The sequence below is a fragment of the Eubalaena glacialis genome, chromosome 1, assembly GCF_028564815.1.
Source record: "Eubalaena glacialis isolate mEubGla1 chromosome 1, mEubGla1.1.hap2.+ XY, whole genome shotgun sequence".
Lineage (NCBI taxonomy): Eukaryota > Metazoa > Chordata > Mammalia > Artiodactyla > Balaenidae > Eubalaena > Eubalaena glacialis.
Window position 1 is genome coordinate 153,571,547 of NC_083716.1, and position 21,696 is coordinate 153,593,242.

General features: G+C 38.1%; 1 protein-coding gene across 1 annotated transcript in view; it reads left to right on the forward strand.

The window, feature by feature from the left end:
• The window catches only part of ARHGAP15 (Rho GTPase activating protein 15), a 593,253-nt gene extending 572,232 nt beyond the window's left edge, over positions 1 to 21,021 (forward strand). Inside the window, exon 13 of the mRNA XM_061199772.1 lies at positions 20,672 to 21,021. Within this exon, the coding sequence (XP_061055755.1) occupies positions 20,672 to 20,855 (184 nt within the window). The 3' untranslated portion in view covers positions 20,856 to 21,021. The remainder of the gene's footprint in view (positions 1 to 20,671) is intronic.
• Positions 21,022 to 21,696: the final 675 nt, after the last annotated feature.

Genomic DNA, 21,696 nt, shown 5'->3' on the forward strand with positions numbered 1-21,696 from the left:
ATTGAACAAACATTAGCTCCTTTATCAGAGAGAGGATGGCTTGCCAGACAGCACTTGAGGTTTAGAAAAATAGGGGCAGAGACTTCGACTGAAGGGCCTGATACCTTGGTCACGAGTAGCGATCTTCCTGCTGACCACGTCTATCTGTCTTAGACTGACGTCGCCATGTCGTTCCTGCAAATATGGCTCATCCCCTGGCTGTAGCCTTTTAAAAACTACTTTGCCAACTTGTGTTGCTTAGCTTTTTGTGATCTCGGTACTGACTCTTTCTTGTAGCTTCCCTCTGCCCCTAGAGCTGTGCTCTGGGCTGCACCAGCTTCTGTCTGATCTAGCTGGCTTCACCTCACTCCTAATGTACCAATGCCTCATTCCCTCTGTCCCAGCGGTTTGCCAGATCTTTCAGCTTGGTGTTGAACATATCAAGGGAATATCTGGTCAGAGGAATGCCAGTAAAACATTACTTCAGCCAATTGAAGAGAAAATTCCAAATTGTAGGTTAGAGAAAATTTAAAGCAAGGAAAGTTGGAGCAAGGAAAAGAAAGAAAATAAAGTTCTTAATAGGAAGACTTAGATGTTTTCCCTGCCTGCAGGGAAAAAAAAAAAAAAGCTTTCATTGAGAATATAATAAACCAATAGATTCAGAAAGAAAATATAAACAAAAGATCTTAAAGGGCAACATTAAAAAATGCCAAATTAACCAGGTCATTTCATTGCTTAAGATACTTGGTACATAAATTAACCACCTCTGGAAACTTCATTAGCAGCCCCATCACCACAATTGTACGTACAACTAACTCACGGTTATTTGATGTATGATATTCCCTTGGAAGCTAGAAGGAATAAATCCAGCTTGCAAAGAAGCCAAACTTACTTTTAGGGTGGGGCTTAGGTCCTGAGAAAATCTTGCTTAACACATGGGTGGCAAGAAATAATACAAAAGGAGAAACTTGGGGAGGCCAACTTTGTATCATTAGTTAAGAACAGTTATGTATTGTATATGTATCCAACATAAACACTTGGCTAAGGATGTTACTCTACTGACAGTGTTTGCCTTTCCTTATGGTCATCAGCTGGTGACTACTGCTACTTGGCTGCGAAGCACTTCATCCATAAAGAAAAGCACCATAAGTAATAATGAGTGTGAGTTTGTGTTCGTTGCAAAGCAAGAATTCAGCTTCAACAAGAGTTTTTTTTATCCAATTGAAATGAATCAAACTGTTTAACCTAACTGGGCTTCTATAAATCAGGAGTGTTGTCGTATTAGTAATCCTCCTAGATAAGGCATTGCAATGAGGCGCCATGCAAGAGTACAAATGTATAAACACAAAATGGATAGATTCCATTGACCCTCTTCTATTCCGCAGCCTTGTACATCTTCCCTCTATTATCACTATTCAATAAAATGACCACTTAACAACTGACGTTAGTAGATCTTTTTAACCATAGAGAGACTGTATTTTTCCTTTCTATGACTTTCTCTTCAGTATTCGTATACAACCAGAGAAAGGTCTGATCTTTTGATGATTATAAGTTAATAAAATATAGGGGTGGGGTGGGTAATGTACATCCATTGGGAACTGGGTTTTTAAAAATACATATAAATATTGAGTAATTTCTTTTAAAAAATGAAGAAGCAGGTATATATGTTCTAATTTGAAAGGACTACCAATTTATATCTTTTGTATATATTTCCTTAAATCTCTTTCAGATAGTTATCTTTGAAATTTAACTCATATATATCTAAATTCACTCTTTGTCTATGTTGACACCTCTATGCAGCCACAATTTTCCCTTTTTTTTCTATACTTAGTTAAGGGCAACTTGGTTCAAATGCCCCCAACAGCTTGCCTCTCAAGTTTCCAGATTCTTTCTCATCCAGGAAGGCTTTGTAATACTTCTATAGATGTATCTGATTTCCTTTCAAAATTACTTTTGCCCTGAATGGCACATTCCTGGCACATACACCACCATTCTCCATCCAAATCCCATGTAGACATTATTGATTGGTCGCATCACTCTTTCAACTTCAGGGTCCTTCCCCACAGAGCAGACAGCCACCATCAGCCAGGTAAAGCAAACCTGCCATCATCTCTGCCAGAGCGGGTCTGTTGGTCCATTGCCACCATTCTTTTATAGGTGTTATGAAAACAAAAATGCAGACTACAGACACACCCTTATGCTTCCAAGAGAACAGGAGGCTCGTGTCTGTTTCCTTAAAAATTCCCAGTGTCTGCCTTTTTGTTTCATTCTTTATTTTAATAAATAAATGTATGTCTTATAGTAAAAATATACATACATACCCTTTATATGTCAATTATATTTAAAGCATGTACACATATACCTAAGATATTATTACAACCCCTTAAATTTTAGGGTTTCCTTATTTTGTAGCGGAGGACTATGCTTTCCATGTGTTTCCGAGCGTGTCAACTTTCCTTACAAATCATTTCAAATTTGAGAAAGAAAAGAGCTTAAGCTTTTTTTAAGTGTTAAATTGTTCAACAAGGAAATTAGAACTCTTCCATCCCGACTGTCTGACTTTCCAAAAGAGGAAACTGAGGCTGAGCAAAGCTAAGTGACTCCCCAAAGTACTACATGCAATAAAAAGTGAAGCCAGGGGAGAAAACCAGGCTTTCTGTTTCTTTGTACACATTGATCTTCTACATCGATTAAAATTGTGTGCATTTACGAGACTAAAGCTTCCTCACTGAATCACCTTTTTCTCCAGGTTCCTATGGTGTGCTGGGTCAGTAAGCCTCAGGGATGTCTACACAATTCTCTAGGTCAGTGAGACGGATTCTTTCTCATTTGGATGATGTAGACATTTCTGCGAGGAAGCAAGACTGCTCAGCACAAACCTCATAACTCCTGCATTCTATTTTTGACACCTTAACCTAAAGTAATTTCACACTACCTCATAAAACCTTTGAAAACGGAGCATCCAAGGATGATATTTTGCACTTACTGAATTCTCTTTTCCAAAAAAAAAACCTCTAAATGTTACATAAGATTGCTGTATTTCCAAATTCAATTCTCCAGTCATCCTCTGTAATTTTTTTTCAAAAGAAGTAAAAAGAGAAGACAGGGGAAAGGAGAAAGGGAGAGGATTGACATGGAAAAGGACTCAAGGGTTTCACTGATGAGCTTGACTTCCCTCCTGGACTTAAGAGACAGAAGCTAACAAGAGTGGCTGTGGGTTTCCCTGGTGGAACAGTGGTTAAGAATCTGCCTGCCAAGGCAGGGGACACGGGTTCGAGCCCTGGTCCGGGAAGATCCCACATGCCGCGGAGCAGCTAAGCCCGTGCGCCACAACTACTGAGCCTGCGCTCTAGAGCCCGTGAGCCACAACTACTGAGCCTGCGTGCTGCAACTACTGAAGCCCGCGCACCTAGAGCCCGTGCTCCACAACAAGAGAAGCCACCGCAAGGAGAAGCCCGCGCACCGCAGAGAAGAGTAGCCCCCGCTCGCCGCAACTAGAGAAAGCCTGTGCAGAGCCACAAAGACCCAACACAACAAAAAATTAATTAATTAATTTAAAAAAAAAAAGAAAGGACTAGCTGTTGACAGCTTTGCTCTGACTGTAGATAGAAAAGTATAAGGGAGTACCTCATTTTTGTTCAGTTCAGCTCACTTTCTGCTTGAGCAAAACACATCTGGGTAAGGAAAAATTTAACCTGCCAGTGACCTATAAAGCAAAATCAATTTGTAATAACAGGAAGGTACAGAATACCCAAATTTCCTACTGCAATGAAAATAGGAGTAAAGTAGAAGGTAACACATCACCTAAACTCAAAGATTTTGCAATCTAATTGAGGGAGATAAAACATATGTTCATGAAATAACTTAGAAATCAAAATAAACCGTCAACAATAATGTAATACAATCTGAATGTTTAAATGCCAAGAAAGCAAATAACGAAGTGATCAGAATACAATTCTTAAAGGCTTCCTCATAGAAACAAACTTAAATATGCTTTTGGATATGGTGACTGACATACAGTGCAAAGCCATTCAAATGTGTGTGCCCGTAAGGACAGACAAACAGGGAAATGGACCTCTGGACCCTGAATTAATGCAATCTGCTTTCGTTATCTTTTTTTTTTTTACTTTTTTTTAATCAATAGATTTTACTTTTTCAGAACAGATTTAGGTTTACAGAAAACTGAGCAGAAAGTACAGAGAGTTTTCATATGCTATCTAGCCCCACACACCCCCAAACACACATGCAGAATCTCCTCTATTATTAACATCTTGCATTAGTGTGGGACATCTGTTGCAACTGATGAGCCAACATCAATACATTATTATTAACTAAAGTCCATAGTTTACATTAAGGTTCACTCTTGCTGTATATTATATAGATTTTGACAAATATATAATGACATATATCCACCATTATAGTATCATACAGAATAGATCTACTGCCCTAAAAATCCTCTGTGCTCTGCCCAGTCATTCCTCCCTCTCCCCTAACTCCTGGAAACCACTGATCTTTCATTATCTCCAGAGTCTTGCCTTTTCCAGAATGTCAGATACTTGAAATCATACAGGCTTTTCAGACTGGCCTCTTTCACTTAGCAACATACATTTAAAATTCGTCCACATTTTTTCATGGTTTGATAGCTCATTCCTTTTTTTTTTTTTTAATTTTTAAAATTTTTATTTATTTTATTTTTGGCTGTGTTGAGTCTTCGTTGGTGCGCCCGGGCTTTCTCTGGTTGCAGCGAGCGGGGGCTACTCTTCGTTGTGGTGCACGGGCTTCTCACTGCGGTGGCTTCTCTTGTTGCGGAGCACGGGCTCTAGGCACGCAGGCTTCAGTAGTTGTGGCACGCAGGCTCAGTAGTTGTGGCTCGCGGGCTCTAGAGTGCAGGCTCAGTAGTTGTGGCGCACGGGCTTAGTTGCTCCGCGGCATGTGGGATCTTCCCGGACCAGGGCTCGAACCCGTGTTCCCTGCATTGGCAGGCGGATTCTTAACCACTGCGCCACCAGGGAAGCCCCCTCATTCCTTTTTATCACCAAATAATATTCCATTATCCCACAGTGTGGACATCCCATAGTTTGTTTATCCATTCACCCATTGAAGGACATTCATAATATTTTTGAATTTAAAAACAAAGTTTTTTCAACTTAAGTTTTTTAACCAATGCATTACTCAGGTAGGAAATACAGTTCTCAGAACACATATTCTTTTCACCTTGAGACTTCGTTGTCTAGGGGCGTATCTTGTCATTTTCTATAACATGATAGTAGGTCATCATTTCTCTCCTTATACTTACGAGTCATGGGCCACCTCACCCTTTTGCTTTCATTCTTTGGTAATGTGCAAGCAAAGCATTTTAAAATATATAACCAAAAGATGAGAGTTACAAAATTAAGTTCTGAAGTTTTAAATTGAACATGGTTATTATCAAACATCTATTGGGGTTTATGCCTTTTCCTTTCCTCTAGAACTACAAGGATGTTTTGTCTTCACAGCAAATCAGACTATAAATCTAAATTTGAAATTATGCCTTTTTCTCTCTTCTTTAGTCACAGTGTTAATTATATCCAAAGAAACAATTTTATGACTTTTTCAAAAGTGACATCCCAGGCTGTTGTTGATTCCCTAAATGGAGCCAAATGTCACCTGGCATACCTGTGTCTTCCTTTTTGACACCAAATAACATTGATAACCAAATTACTCTAGCAATAATAATTTGAAAAGCCTCCCCCACCTGCCATTTGAAGGAAATTTTCAATGAAAGCCATTTATTTGGCTCCATAATTATGTATACATTGTTGATTTTAAGACAGCACACAGGAGGCTTTGCCAGAAAAATTTAAAAGTTCAAGTAGAAAAAATAATCACAATATCTTTCTGTCATTTACCGCTTGTATTTGTTTCCTTAAAATGCACAGCTAAATGCTCTCTACACACAGATATCACTTGGTAGGCGGGGTGTATCTTATTACTGGGTTATTTTCCAGTACATTTGGCATAGTTAAGGTAAAGTGTATTAACTTTCTCTCAAAATAAAGATGAAAACGGAGTTGTAGCGGTTGTGAATGCTTCAGCCATTGTCAGGAAGTTAAGAACTGACAGGAGGTCCAAATAATCAACTCTGCCTGGTGCATATACCGTAGTTTTCCCCTGGGATATCCGGTCTAATCCTACAATGTATCTGACTGGCATGAATGTAGAATTACTTTCAATAAAGATTTTATTTCAAGCTTGGATGATTTCCCCCAAAACATCTTGTCACTAAGGCAAAGTATATCATAGAATATCTGATTTTTTTTTCCTCCAAGTCAGCTTTTGAGGGGGAAAAATACACATTTCAACTCAAGTACTCAACTCAGGTCAATTCGCTGTAAAAATCACATTTTAACATATCTAGACTGATTAAAGATTTGCTGTGTTAAAGAAATCGGGGAGCTGTCAAGTAGAACTTACCCTAAAGTCTGCAAATGTAAAGAATAAGTAACACATTTGCTCATCTACAGTTTTCACCCCCCTGCAGTAACGTCCACGCAAAGAGCAAGCAGGACGGATGCCTCCACAAGCCAACACCGAGCTTCTAGAATATTTGTCTTTTTGCAAGTAAGGAACATTTAAAAGTCACACCTTCCAATAAGTATAAGATTGGTTCCAGGCTATAGGAGAAATATGAATGGCCTGGTCACGATCACACTAAAAACAATCTTCATTTCTCTATTTATCCTTCTCTCTGTCTTTATCCTGTTCTCTTCCTTCCTGATGCCAGATTAAGTCAGCATGTCAGGATAGGGGAACCGTCAGTAGCGGTACACTACTCTATTTTGAATTCACTGCTGTGTTTCACTTGGTGCTTGCTTACATTATTTCAGCCTTGGTGTCACTTTATTTAATTTATGCTTGGTTCATATACACTTAAAAATATCTTAGGTTGCCTATAGTCTCACCCCTTACTCACTAAAAGCACACAAATCACATGGTTTAGTTCTAGTGGGATAGAAGTAATTTTTTAATATTTAATAATTATACCACATTATACAATGTTTTAAATTCAAAATCCCTCTTATCTCTATTATTATACTTTATGACTAACATACAATATTATGATAAAATATATGTGCAAGAATGAAAATTCAGCATGGATAACAGCATATGAAACTTGAGAGAGGCACAAAAAGGTCTAGATTTGAGTCATAACAGGTGATTACAGAGGTGTGTGCTGAACAATAGACTCATGAGTTAGGCTGATGTCCATATGTACAAGGACAGATGCAGAAACTGGCACGATTTATTTCTCCACCACACTACAGATTATAAATTCATGTGTGTAAAAGCAAAACAAGTAGTTTCTATCTTTAAGCCAAGTATTATAAACATTTTGAAGGGGTTTGCATTTCTGCAGATACATCAAGCATTTTACCTAAAATAGAATTTGATGGTCAGATTTTAGATGGCCAAGAAAAATGGTGTCATTATCTTTAACTTCAACCATCCATAGTATAAACCAGATAAAAATTACATTTTATTCTAAACTCCTCTCACCAGTTTTGTTCAAACTAGGTACACGTTAGAAACTCATTGTCAGATAATACATGGGAAGGAAAGGCACCCTGCACAGTTACAGGCCCTTAACTAGCTCTCAAGAAATATTATCTCTGTTCATCTCCGCCTTCATGTTCTCAGCATCTCGGAGTAGGTATGAAACTCAGGTGTGCCAGAAATGTAAATATTGTGCCACAATTGAAACTAATTTCCCCTGTGAGCCCTATTCTTCTAAATGATTTCAATTTAGTCAGTTCAGAGTGTCTTCTAGACACTTCTAGACATTTTCCTGGATCCTTTCTAGTTCTGGAGGGCTACGTATGGCCTAAGCATTTGGTGGCGGGCAGGGAGAGCATCCGTTTATACAGTATTTCAATAAGTATTTACTGAGCACCTAGTACTATGAACCAAACACTAATCTGGGTCTAGGAATACAGCACTAAACAAAAACAGATAAAGTCCTGGTCCTTAAGATGTTTACATTCTACTAGAGAAAGGTAGTAAACCAGATAAGCAGGGTAGAAAGTGTCTGGCTTTTGTCGCCTGTCCTGGCTTGTCTTCATTTCCTTCTGGTTTTCTGTCATCATCCCCAACTTCCAATTCGAGGTCTTAGTTTCAGTCACTGGTCAGACAGACACTGTGGAGTTATCTTATGCCACCTTTGCGTAGATACACCATGCAGTAATTTGTCTTTATTCCTAATACATTGAACATGAGGAAGTCTGGAATTTTTTTATAACCCTAGGTTTTCCCCAAGGAGGGGAATATGGGTCTATCTGATCTCAGAATCCTCAAACCTTCCAACAGCCTGCATCCCCAGGGAAGGGGGATAAGAAGGACTCAGGATTGGGCCGCATTCACGGGACCTCACCAAAGTCTCAGCTCTCTTCTTAACTCTCTTTCTACCGATCCAGAGAAATCTTTCTCTTGTCTGGCAGCAGGGTAGCCTGGCTCTTCATCTACCTTCCAATCTATTGGTTAAGCCATCGCTGCGACTCTGAGTCCAGGGCACTGAGGCCCAGTCCTTTTCAAGTCAAATGCCCTAGCTTACAAAAATCCAAAGCACTTTCTCTGCTTTCCTGTTGTACCATCCCTCCACTGAGGACAAAATGCTGCTGATTGAATCTTGGAGAAAAGAAAGGGGCATAAGGCAGGGTGGGGAAGAAACCTCAGTTATTATATATTATCCCACCTCATCTCTAACTAAAGTTTGACTTTCCCAGAATGTTCATTCTTTCGTCATTAATCTGGAAGCCCAAACCAAACCACACTTTAAATGTCATTCACTTTGCCATTCAATACGGGAATCTGGAACATCTCTGAATGCCTCCTGATGGGGAACTCATGTTCTTTTTATGTGCAGAATATTTAATAACCTTGATAGATAGTCCCCCTATTTTTCAAGTATACATTTGGAAAAATCTATACCAAATATTAATAATAGTAATATCTAAGTGATGGAATTATCAGGGATTTTTAGTTTCTATTTTGACTCATCTACATTTTCTATAATAACTGTGAATCTTTTGAAGGAGCCTAGTCTATTTTCATAACTCTAATTCGTCGTATGGAGGTGAAATTTGTCTCTGGGCCAATTCCAGGAACTGGATTTACTAGAGGAAAGTAGACTTTTTCTTCCATATCATGGCTTTTTGCTTTCAGTCATCATGGCTTCCCTAATTGTTCCTTTTTCCAAACCAAAACACCATCAGTCCCTGCCCTGTGTCACTGAGGAGCCTTCACTCTGCTTCACACATTCACCCTGGAGCCTCTATTAGTGCAGCCTCTCAGAGTCAAGTCACTGTGAAAAACATCTAAAGCTTATTTTTCCTCAGAAAGTAAAATTAAGTGTGGACGAATGAATGCTGACACCCAAACTACAACTGATTCTCTTTCAGCTATTCTGGGACCTTTTAAACAAGGAAACAATTTTCTAGAGAACTGCTGAAGATTTGATAGATGCCCTTAGTAGAATAGCTGTTCTCTTCACCTATGTGAAAAGAAATTAAAAAAAAAAAAAAGAGGTTGATGAATCCCGACTTTGCATATTGATAGTATTCCTTTTAGTTTTATCTAACATCACAAGGCGAATATTTAAGTTCTATATTTTCCACTAATGTCTCAGAATTAGGTGCCTTATTCTGCTTGGCCTAATTAATGTTGATCCACGCACAACCCCCAATGTTCTATATAAAATGTTACCAGCACATACTAGTGTTTTAACTGCCTTATTGGACAAATTCCAAGTAAAGAATAATAAACAGTCTTTTTTTTTTTTTTTCCTTTTCTAAAAATACTCCCAACATGTAATACATTTCCTAGCCTTTCTCCCCTAAATCCAGGGCAATGTCTTCCCAGGATGGTGATATTATCCATGGTTATTGGTAGATCAACAGAGCTCAGGGAATAAAAATTAAGACTTGTTTTACTGCTGACATGGTCAAATGTGAATGGCTAAAACCATTTTAAAGCTTAAGAGAAAACAGCTAAGGGAAACCATAGCTGAAACGCTCAACCAATCTCCACAAATAGTGCATTTCTTTTCACAGTGAGAAGTGAATGCTCTCAGAAGTTTAAAACACTGTGTGAATCTGGAGAAAAAGACAATATGTATTAATTTGGTTTTTCTTCCGCCTGAACACCCTTCTCATCCCTATAAATATATCCTTGGATGTGAGTTAGGTGATTAAAAAATCAAAACATGTCACCCAAGACTTGCGCCGACTTTCTGACTCACTTCTCTTCCACGTCTGCCTCAGGCCTCAGGCCTCGACATTAAGAAACCCCTTGATTTCAAACCCAAATTTCTTTTTTTTTTTTTTAAATTTTATTTATTTATTTATTTATTTATGGCTGTGTTAGGTCTTCGTTTCTGTGCGAGGGCTTTCTCTAGTTGCGGCAAGCGGGGGCCACTCTTCATCGCGGTGCGCGGGCCTCTCACTATCGCGGCCTCTCTTGTTGCGGAGCACAGGCTCCAGACGCGCAGGCTCAGGAGTTGTGGCTCACGGGCCTAGTTGCTCCGCGGCATGTGAGATCCTCCCAGACCAGGGCTCGAACCCGTGTCCCCTGCATTGGCAGGCAGATTCTCAACCACTGCGCCACCAGGGAAGCCCCCAAAATTCTTGAATCTTAGTTATTTGTGGAAAGAATATCTATCTCCCAGAGTAATAAAGATCTGCATCTTCATCTAGGTGCTACTGCCACTTAACTACATGACTTTGATCAAATTATTCAATCTTTCTCAGGCTCCTTTTGTCCATCTGAAAATTTTCCTTCCCATCTGAAAAAGAAAAAATGGGAAGATTCCTAATGTATATTAAAGTTATCGTGATTTAAACAGCAAAGTGCTAGTTCAGAATACACACAGAAATCATCCACAGAGTAAAAATACCAGGTGTGTGTGTCTGTGAGTTGTAGGAAGGTAGCATCACAAATCAATGGAAAATGGCGATTTATTCAAGAAATGTGGTTGGGGGAATCAGCTAGCTTTTGAAGAAAAAGAAGATTGCGATTACCATCACATTTCAAACAGTAAAATATACTGGGATGAATTAGAGGATATGAAATGAAATCATTTTTTAAAACTAGGAAAAAATATTAATGACATTTATCTGATTTATTTAAATGGATGAATTTTATAATAACAAAAACAATGATAGAAATTCCAAAAGAAATAGTGCTAGATATGACCACACAAAATTTAAATAAACAAAATTAGGGAAAAAAAGAATTGGGAGACTATAAGTACAACAAAAGTAATGAAGTATTATGCATCTTAATACATAAAAAACTCACAAATCTATATGTACAAGGATGTTCATTGTAGCATTGTCTGTAATAGCAAAAAATTAGTAGCAACCTAAAAGTCCATCAGCAGGGGAATGGTTAAATAAATTATTTCCATATTATGAAGTGTAACAACATTTTTTTAAAGGGTGAGGTATTTTTATATGTACTGACTTGGAAAGATTCCCATGATATATAGTTAAGGGGGAAAAAAGCAAATTGTACCATATTATGTATTTTTTATCTCATTCTTTTTTAAAAAGAAAAAATATATATATAGATAGGTAGATGGATAGATAGAAAAACATCCAGAAGGAACACCCATCTGTTAATTATAGTTATCATGAAGGAGTTTGACTAGAAAACCAGAGAGTATTTTACCTTTTTATTCTACATACTCCTGATTAGCACACTGTTAAAGACTATGTGTTAGTTTTGTTATACAAAATAAGTAAATGGATTAAGTAAACAAATAAAATGATATGCTCTCAATAGGAAAAAGGCAGGTGATACGAACAATTGTTCACAGAAGAAAAAATCCACATGGCTGTTCTTTTTTTAACTTCTTCCCCATTTCCTAACTTCAAAGAATCCTAAATTCAAACAATGACAATCATTTTTCACCTATCAAGTTAGCAATTATTTTTAAAAGAATAAAACCAAGTGTTAATAATGCTAACAGGACTATGGGTTGTCATGTTACATATCCCACGTTATCATATTTTAAGAAACGAGAACCCCATAACTTAATCTAGCACGAGTTCTCAAAGTGTGGTCCCGGGACCAGTTGTATCATCTCTAGGAACTTGTGACAAATACATATTCTCAAGTCCTTCCCCAGAGATGCTGAAGCGAAAATCTGAAGGTGAAGTTCAGCAACTTGTGTTTCATATGGTTTCCAAATTATTCTCGTGAATGGTAAAGTTTCAGAACCATCGATCTAATTGTTACATTTCTACTATTTTACCCTGAGGCAGGGTTTCTCAACAGCAGGACTATTGACATTTTGGGCTGGATAAATTCTTTGTTTGGGGGACTGTCCTGTGCATTGTAGAATGTTTAGCAGCATCCTTTGCCTGTACCCACTAGATACCATAGCAACTCAACTCCCCCACCCCACCCAGTCATGTCATGACAATCAAAAATGTCTCCAGACATTGCAAATGCCTAATAGGGGGAGTGGGAGTGGGTAGTTGCCCCTATTTGGAAACCACTGCCTAAAGAAATACTCCAAAATGTGGAGAAAGAAGAGTACACAAAAAGATTTTTTAATACATCAATTTCACTTATACTAAGAAATCATAGGGCACAGCCCATTCTGTCCCATATAAAATAATGAGTAAAAAATATATACTACTTATATAAAACATGGGAATTGCTCATGATAGAAGTGAAAAACGTTGAATACAAAATTATATAGAAAGTATTTTCTTGAATATATATGTAAATAAATTACTTATACATTTATACTAAATGCTGGCAGTGTTATTCTCTTGCTCAAAACCCAAGGTTGAATTCCCATCACTGTTAGAATTAAGTCCTAAATCCTTACCAAGGCCCATGAGTCCACCCACAGCATCTCCTACCTTCACTGCCTCACTCTCCTCTTCTCTATTCCTAGAACCACCCAGCCCAACTTCACCACTGGGGCTTTCTACCTACTTTTCCCTGCCTGGCGTTTTCCTTCCCTTGGTTTGTGCACATAAGCTGGTCTCTGCCCCAGCGTCCCTTCCTTGGAAAGAACTTCTGAGCACCTTGTCTGCCATATGTGCACTTTCCACCTCTCTACACAGTGGAATAATCTGGGGGCTGTATAATCTACAGCCAGCCAGGCTCCACTCATTCTTGGTAAAGAAGAATCTCTGGGGATGGATTCTAGGCCATGAGAAACTTTTAAAAGGCTCCCAGGGTCAGTGGAAGAACCACCACTTCTCTTAGTTTTTCTTGAAGTACCTCAGTGCCTGAAATCACACCGTATACTGATTAGTGTATTGTTTGTTGTCTGGTTCCCCCACTAGATTGTATGCTGCACATGGGCAGGGACTTTGTTTTACTCACTGCACCATCCTCAACATCCAGAACAGCGTCAGGCACCTAGCAGGTGTTGAGTAATAGCAGGTCTACTGAGTAACAGATTTTTATGAATGAATAATGGGTACCTTGAGTTACTGTTTACAGTTGCTGGTGTGGTTTTTTCTTTACTATACTTTACTAAATTTTCAAATTCTAATAGAATGTATTACTTTATAATCATAACAAAAGAAACTAAAGCTGATTTTTAAGTCTACCTTTGAAAATTGTGATATATTTGAAGCACAGTGATTAGCACATAAAAGATATTCAACAAATAGTAACTACTGTTAGTGTTCCTTTTGATATTATCTACTATGTAAGGGCTTTGGCTATGATATCCCATTTTATCCATGGCTGTTATCACCTTATAGAATACATATTCCAACCAGAAATAAGCCATTTTGAAGTCTATGGGCTAGTCACTTTTTAAATTTTATCACTTCTCCTATCTTATTGTTCTGAATATTGCTTTAAAGATACATTAGACTCTCCCTGTAATGGCCAATCAATATAAATATGAAACAAGTGAATAATTGAAAATGTTTCAGTCTTTTGCAATGAAATCAATGCAAAGAGGGTACTCAATAAATGCAAAGAATAAGGCCATGTTACCTGTGAATGTGCGACTGCCATATAAAGTACCTTTTCCATGATGTGCTTTGAAAGAATTACATACACGTAGCTTTAAAGATAATTTAAAGCAAAAATGTCAGAATATAGCAGTAATTCCCTTTTAGGAGGATAGTTTTTTTGCTTACTTTGGAAAACAATAATAATATGATATTTAAGTATAAAATTGAAGACTTTACAATTAGTTTAAATCAATTAATTTATAAATTTGCATATAAAAAAATGACTGAATCACCAGTGAATGACCACCTTGAAATACATTAGTATTAAATGCAAAAACATTTGTGAATGCTCTTCTGCTTTTGCAATATTTGAAAAATGTTCTAACATACAGCCATGACTTTAAGGGAGAAGGTAGAATTCCTGCTAATTTCAATCTTTAAAAAAAAAATAAAAAGGCCAGTGTAGACAGCAGTATAGTTTGTGCAGATTGAGAGTAGGCAAGCATATGGTTAGCATGGACCCCCCCCAAAGTAGTTACAGCACATAGGAAACATAAGTTGAGCACATTGAAAATTTATTCTATTTTTAACAGCCTCTCTTCACTGAAATGGTCAAAGTCACAATTAACATTTCACATACAGTGGATGAGCTGTATTTTGCAAGTGTGACCTGATGGCAAAAGTACGTTTACCACCGCGCTTTCCCCATTCAAGTTAAACCATCCTAAAGTTATGTGTGTTGGAAAATCACAGCAATCCAGAGATAGGGAAGGGAATATTTTTAGTACACCTCCAATAACCTGAGGCTTGTTCTGCAGGCAATTATGTGGCTTTCTACTTCCTTTGCAAGTCACTATGGTAACAGCAAAGCACAAACTTAAAAGGAAGTTTGCATCCATATATCTGTTTGGAGCTGGACTATTATTAAATGCTTTGGTCTTCTTAATTCAGCATTAATTTTTAGTTTTATAGTAAATCTCTCTTTCATTTTGAATCATTTGGCTGTGATTTTAAGCAACTAAGAAATTCCTTTGAGTTAGCAATTCAGCTCACTTTTGGAAAAACTTACCCAGCATAAGGCTCTGAGGACTTTTTTTGTCTGGGGTCCAGCATCTATAGCTCTGGATTATAGATTGTTTCTAAAATAATCTAAAATTGATGGATCATTGCTCCGTCCATTTGGGCCCAACAAAAAGTAGCTCTGGCATTTCTTCTCCTTATTATGCTGTAAACTGTATATCACCTTTTTGATCTCTTGCCAGAAAAATGAATTCTTACCCACTTCAAGATTTTATAAACTTGAATTTACTTAGCAGTATAAGAGTTTCTTTTAAAATGAATACATATCAAGTGCTATTTTGTGAACAAATTCATAAAATCATAATTATTTTTGTCAGGCTATTTTAAACTAAGCAGTGTTCATAAATAGCCTTTTTCAAAAGAGTTGCAGTTTGGGGTCTTTTTCCTATTAGTCAAGTATTCACAGGCACTAAACTTTGAGCTCTTCATGTTGCTGCAAATCACGTATCTTTGCTATAAGGATTTCTTGGGAGTAATCTAATGGTGAGTAAACAAACATGTAGAAGAATTTCCAAATATTGATCTAAGATCTAAATGTTTTTGCACCTTCTTACCATCCATCAATTTACTGTATGGTAATCTCTCAACCATGTCTCTGCTCTCACCTTTCTCATTCAGATGTGGTCTTTTGCCTTTTGGCCTTTGTTTTGTCCTAAAAAGGGAGTTTCTTTCATTTCTTTGCTGAAAACAGGTTAAATTGTAGCTCAAAATTTACAACACTGTCATGGAGTTTAAGGCCAGATGAAATCTAAGCCCTACCAGAGGGGTGGAACTTGCCAGAAATGACCACAATCTGACCTCTTTGAATTAGCTGCTATGGAGTTCTGAAGCCTGGGTGGCATAGGAGGGTAAGATCCATAATGTTTCAGACTTAGTAGATCCTTAGCAAAGCACACTAGATGTAACATTTCTTAACGTATGCTCCTCATTGTCTCTCAAGAAAGACGATCCACAACATGCAAGTAAGTTAGGGAACACAAGAGTTACACAAAGATGAATAGGGTTAGTTTTCCGCAGGACTTGTCAGAACCTTTATTATGCTATTGTGCATTGTAAATTTCCAAGAAAGAAGAATGGCATATAATTTTCTCCAAAACTTTTCTTACTCCAGATTGCTATTTTTGTGAAGTATGTCACAGAGATGGTGTTTTGCAGAACTCACTTTAGTGAAAGCTGTCTTGGAAGTACTGCCAAACCCATAGTAAAAATGTATTTGGTTTCTGAATCAGATCCTCCCCTCCAATAATACAACTCAACTGCATTTTAAGCTACTGGAAGTACAACTTACTGTTTCTGAGAGTTTTCCATCTTACATACTAGATTGCATTTTTTTCCATGCAGGGCTTTTATTTCTTTCAATAGCCTCTATTTCTCCTCTACATATGTTTTACTAGTTGAAGCCTTCAGAAATAATGACACTTGCAATGCCCAGCTAGTCCCCACAGAGAGAGTGGAAATTATGATACCCATTGATCTGAGGTAAAAAACTGAGATTTGAATAATTTTGTAGGATTGTATTCTAGCTATATTTTGACATTGTGGTTGACTACTTATGTGGTCCTAAATCAACCACTTAACTATTTAAGAGTCTGTTGAGGTTCAGAGGAGGTAAGTTCACATTTGAATAGTGAAGTCTATAACAGCATGAATACATCCATAACATCATGAATACATTTTCCAGACATCCCCAGTTTGGGAGCCTTCTTTGCTAGAAATATCTATCACCTCTCTTTACTATAAAGGGGTTTAATCTAACGTGAATGTTGATGTGAGACTATTTTTGCCTATCTACATGAATCATATAGTTCGGTAGTTGGTGACTTCGACCCCAAAATAGTCTTCACCCTCAGCATCTTTTCTAACCTAAAGATTGATTTCTCAATATACCAACTACTGGTTGGTTGATATTCAGAACATAAATTGCCAATGAAATACACACACACACACAAGCACACGTTTTGTAACAGAGAATAGGCAAGAAAGCATGCATTCTGTATAATACACATCCACATTTTCTTAACATTCTTTCTTAACTACATTTGATTTTTCTAAAAGTTATTGCAAGTAACTTAATTTTCCCAACTTGGAAAAAATTCCAAGCTGCTAAGAAAATTTAACCTGCAGTGATGCAAATATAACAAGAATACAAGACTACATGTTATTTGGTAAAATCTACTTGTAACAAGATTACTTGAAAGCACCCATTAGTTAAAACTGGTTTTATTAAAGTCACATGGAGAGTGTGCAGAGAAATGGACACAAATAACACGGGTTGAGATGGCATGAATGTTCCACATTTACACACGCAGAAGAGCTCAAAGTGAACACTTGTCCATGGGAAATTTAGGAAACTGATGAATTGGCAGAAATCCATTACAGGAGTCCTCACCCATGATCCACTGGCCAAGAGAGAGAATCCTTTCCCTGAGGGGGCTCTGACAGCCTGCTGTAGCCTCCTACTCTTCACTCCATTGAAACTCAGCCTTGGTTTCCTCTAGATTTGGTCCTGCTCTGGATTCTCAGATCAGGACTTTTGCTGAGCAGGAAAAATATAAAGAACACTGGGAAATTTTAAAAATAATCTAGTCCCATTTCAGCCTTCTTTTTCTCCTCTCACAGCTCGAGTCCCACCAGCTATATCTTTCCTGTATGCCCTGGAGACCCCTCCAGTCACCCCAGTTCCTCCAGATACCCTAGACCTCTTCCAGCTTCTACCCCCATAATCTCCAATAATGACAGCCACGACTGTCCCCTCCAATAATCAGCTCTTGGACGTCCCTTGATTTCTAGCCTCACCTTGAGTTTGACACAGTTCTGGCTCCCAGCTACCCCAAATCTCATTGTTCCTGCTATCGACTGAAATTATAGCCATTATTAACTAGGAAACTATATCTCCCATCATCAATCTGTCTTGAGGTCACCCCTTTCCGCTTTCAGTCTCCCTGGACTCCAGGTCCTAATGTTCTTCTTCTACCCTGTTGGCCCTATATCAGCCCTTCACCTTCATACTTGAATAGGCTTTTGCTTTTAATTTTACCTTCTTCATGCCCCGTGCCTTCTGAGCCCTGTTCTCTGCTAGATAATTCTTATCAGCTTAGACCTTTGCTACCTATGGGTAATGTTTTTAAAGCAACTTTTACCTAATAGATAATTAATTGATCAGTTATGTTATCTCTCTCCATATTTGTTTAACAAATTTTTTAATTATTATTGTGGCATAGTCAATGAATGAGTTAGTATCCCAAAAAGGTATTACTTTAAATCCAAAAGAGAAAAACTGTCTTCCTTCACAATGGATCATACAAGTGATTTTTATAATCAAGAGGTCTGGGAGAGGCTCAAGAGAGACTTTAAGCCACGGTAAATAGGTGTGTTAAAGAGAAGCAAAGCCCCACTCCATTTGTGCCTACTCCAGGTTAGAGTGTTTTAAAATCATTCTACAGACTTTTGGTAAATGTAGTAGCAAAGTGGCACAGTTTCTTACATTCCAAAGGAAACTCTAAACTTGAAGTCTCTGATAACTCACTGATACTTGAAATGTGAGAATCCCTTCCAGAAATGTAGTCATGCCAACATTACTCACAGGTACAAATGCTTTCCATTTGAAGGAGAAGAAAAGTGAAAATGGGAGGCAGAATATCTTGAATATTTAGTCCAAGTTTAAGAGTCATTTTTCCCACAATAAATCCATTGTAACCAGGCTGTCAATCACAATGCTACTGTGAGGAATAAAACTCCAGACCCTCTTATGGAAGGACCTATAACCATGTGGAGGATGGTAGAGTGACAAGTCAGCCCAGTTATTAAGCATAGGAGCCATAACACACCCCAGGGCAATGATGTTTCCACGGGAGCTGCAGCCCACCTGCCTGGGTCTGAGCCTCCGCTCTGTGTGATATCAGGCACTTCGCCGCTCTTGGCATCAGTCTTCTCGTTTGTCAAAAGGGCTTAAATAATAGATACCACCTCATGGGATTGTTATGAGGATTAAATGAGACCAAAAAATTGCTTAGAATAAAATCAACTATATTTCAATTTAAAAATTAAATTAAATAAAAAATAAATAATAGGGACTTCCCTGGCGGTCCAGTGGTTAGGACTCCGTGCTTCCACTACGGAACAGGGGTGCGGGTTTGATCCCTGGTCAGGGAACTAAGATCCCGCATGCCACTGTGGCCAATAAATACATACATACATACATACATACATACATACATACAATTGCTTAGAATAATACTTGATTTTGCTTGGTTACTACTGATATTGATCAGGTCAAGGACATCTTGCTGACATCTTGTGGGGAGTGACAAATTGAAGGCTTTGGCCCCTTCTCAGTCTCTTTCAGGAGAGAGAAGGCATGGGTTCTTGGTCACAGAAATGGTATGTCAGAGATCTGGGTTTGTGGAGGGATGGAAAGAGAGCAAGTCTTCCTTCCTCCTGCCTCCTCTGAGTGGGGACTAGGTAGGCCCACACAGACCAAACACAGAGTCCGCTAGAGCTCAAACAGTGCCCCAGTGGGCTCTGAGACCGGATGCCCCACTGCCTTGCAGTAAAGTGTTCTTTTGCCCCACTTTATTCTCTGAGCTTATATTTCCCTTGGGTCGGGGTTCTGGAGGAATGCAGAGTACAGTATTTCTTAGCACCCTGTCCTTCCATGTGCTCTCCCTATTTCCCTAACATCACTAAAACCTAATTTTAATATAAAACCAAGGAAGTTTCAATGGTGAGAATAAGCATTATTTTTTTTTTTATTTTAAAGTCTCAATTGATAGGAGGGGGCTTTATTTTCTTTTTAAGAGTCCCGTGTTGAAGCAGGCAAGACGTTACCAGTAATAAAACCACATCCTAATGTTTCATTGGTATTCCAGCTCTCCACAGTCCTCACATAAGCAAACATTTCTTTGATTCCAGTGGGACTCTTTTCCTGTGCAAATGCTACAGGCTTCTGCATTTTATTGAGATGTGAGCTAAATTGAGTAAAATGGGTGGGGACACTTAGAATTTTGTTATACACCTAAATGTCCCAGAACCTACCCTCTCTACAAAACATGTTGCAATTAGCATTTGTCAGGAATACTTTACTCATGCTAATCACTAAAAACTTAATTATTTTTTCGGTCCTTCCATCATGAATTATGTATCTATTGTTCTATTTTTTGTGTGTTTGGCTTCTTATATATTCTGTGCATGTCTCACCTGTTTCCTCCATTGACTATAACCACTTCACAGGTTGAATCTTGTTAACTCTCCACAGTAATTTTTGTCATTTTTGCTAATTTATTCATTCATTCATTCCACAAACATTTATTAAGCACCCACAAATGGCCAGGGATTATGGGGATAGAATCCTCCCCCCAAAAGTCATAGGTTCTATTTCCATATAGTAAAGCACACAGAGTAGAAGATTAAATAATGCTGTGGTATAGTTGTTTTACTGGAACCTGAATTTTTTTTTTTTTTTTTTTTTTTTTGCTTGTGTTGCATTCTGTGTTTTGCCAAAGCCAATCACTGCCCTTATTCTCCTTCTTTAAGTTGAAATTTAAGGAAGAAAAAGGATTCAAGAGCACAGAACTTTATAATTCAAAAGTAGCCACAATTTTATTCCAACTCCAATGGGTCTTTTTTTTTTCTCTCTCTCTCCATAGGATAGTGGCCAAAGCATCCAAGAACCTCATGTCCACACAAAGTCTAGGGATTGTATTTGGACCCACCCTTCTGCGAGCTGAAAACGAGACGGGGAACATGGCGGTGCACATGGTGTACCAGAACCAGATCGCCGAGCTCATGCTGAGCGAGTACAGTGAGATCTTTGGCTCGGAGGAAGACTGACAGACAAGACGAGTTACTATGTTCACATCTGTCTCGATGCCTAATATTTTTACGTTTCTGTAAACATATTTCTGAAATATTTTTTTCCTTTCAAGCGACAGATGCCTCATTTTGTGAAAACTTAATGATGATTTTGTGTTTAAGTTCCAAACATTTGAATAAAATAGTTGACAATATTTGCCTATATGTGTTCTGCATTAACCCCTTCAGTGTTGTGCCTTCCAGCACTTCTAGGCATACATTAGGCATGCCCCATGCTATAAAATAGTGTGCAGAGGACAGCACATATCCAAAAATAGCCTTAATTCGACTCCCAGGCATTGGATGTGTGGTTGTGTATGTGTAGACATGTGAGTGAGTGTGAGTGTGAGTGTGATTGAGAGTGTGGGTATGTGTCCACACAGGTGAGCCTCTTCACTACCCTGGCTGCCTCAGGCCTCTGCCCATACGCCCACGGGTACACGAGTAGAACCAAAAGAGGGGAGAAGGCAGAAATGAATACTTTTTAAATAGAACAAAGGAAATCAGGATCTCAACCAAAATAGACATATTTCCTCTTTCAAGAACCTTTTCGTTAAGTGTAAATCTAGTCTAGCTATCCTTGGTGCTAGATGCTGAAATTTACAAATACATGTTGAATGGCATTTTTTCTGAAGAAAAATGGCAGTTCAAAACATTTGCCATTGGATATGTTTTTTTTACATATACTATTTGCAGTCCTATAAACACACTGTCTTATAAATTAGAAGCAAAATTAGTGCCCTGCAATTTTGATCTTTATATTATACAGGAATTGCATGACTGCTCATTTTTAATGTTAACATCCATTTTGAATCTTCAT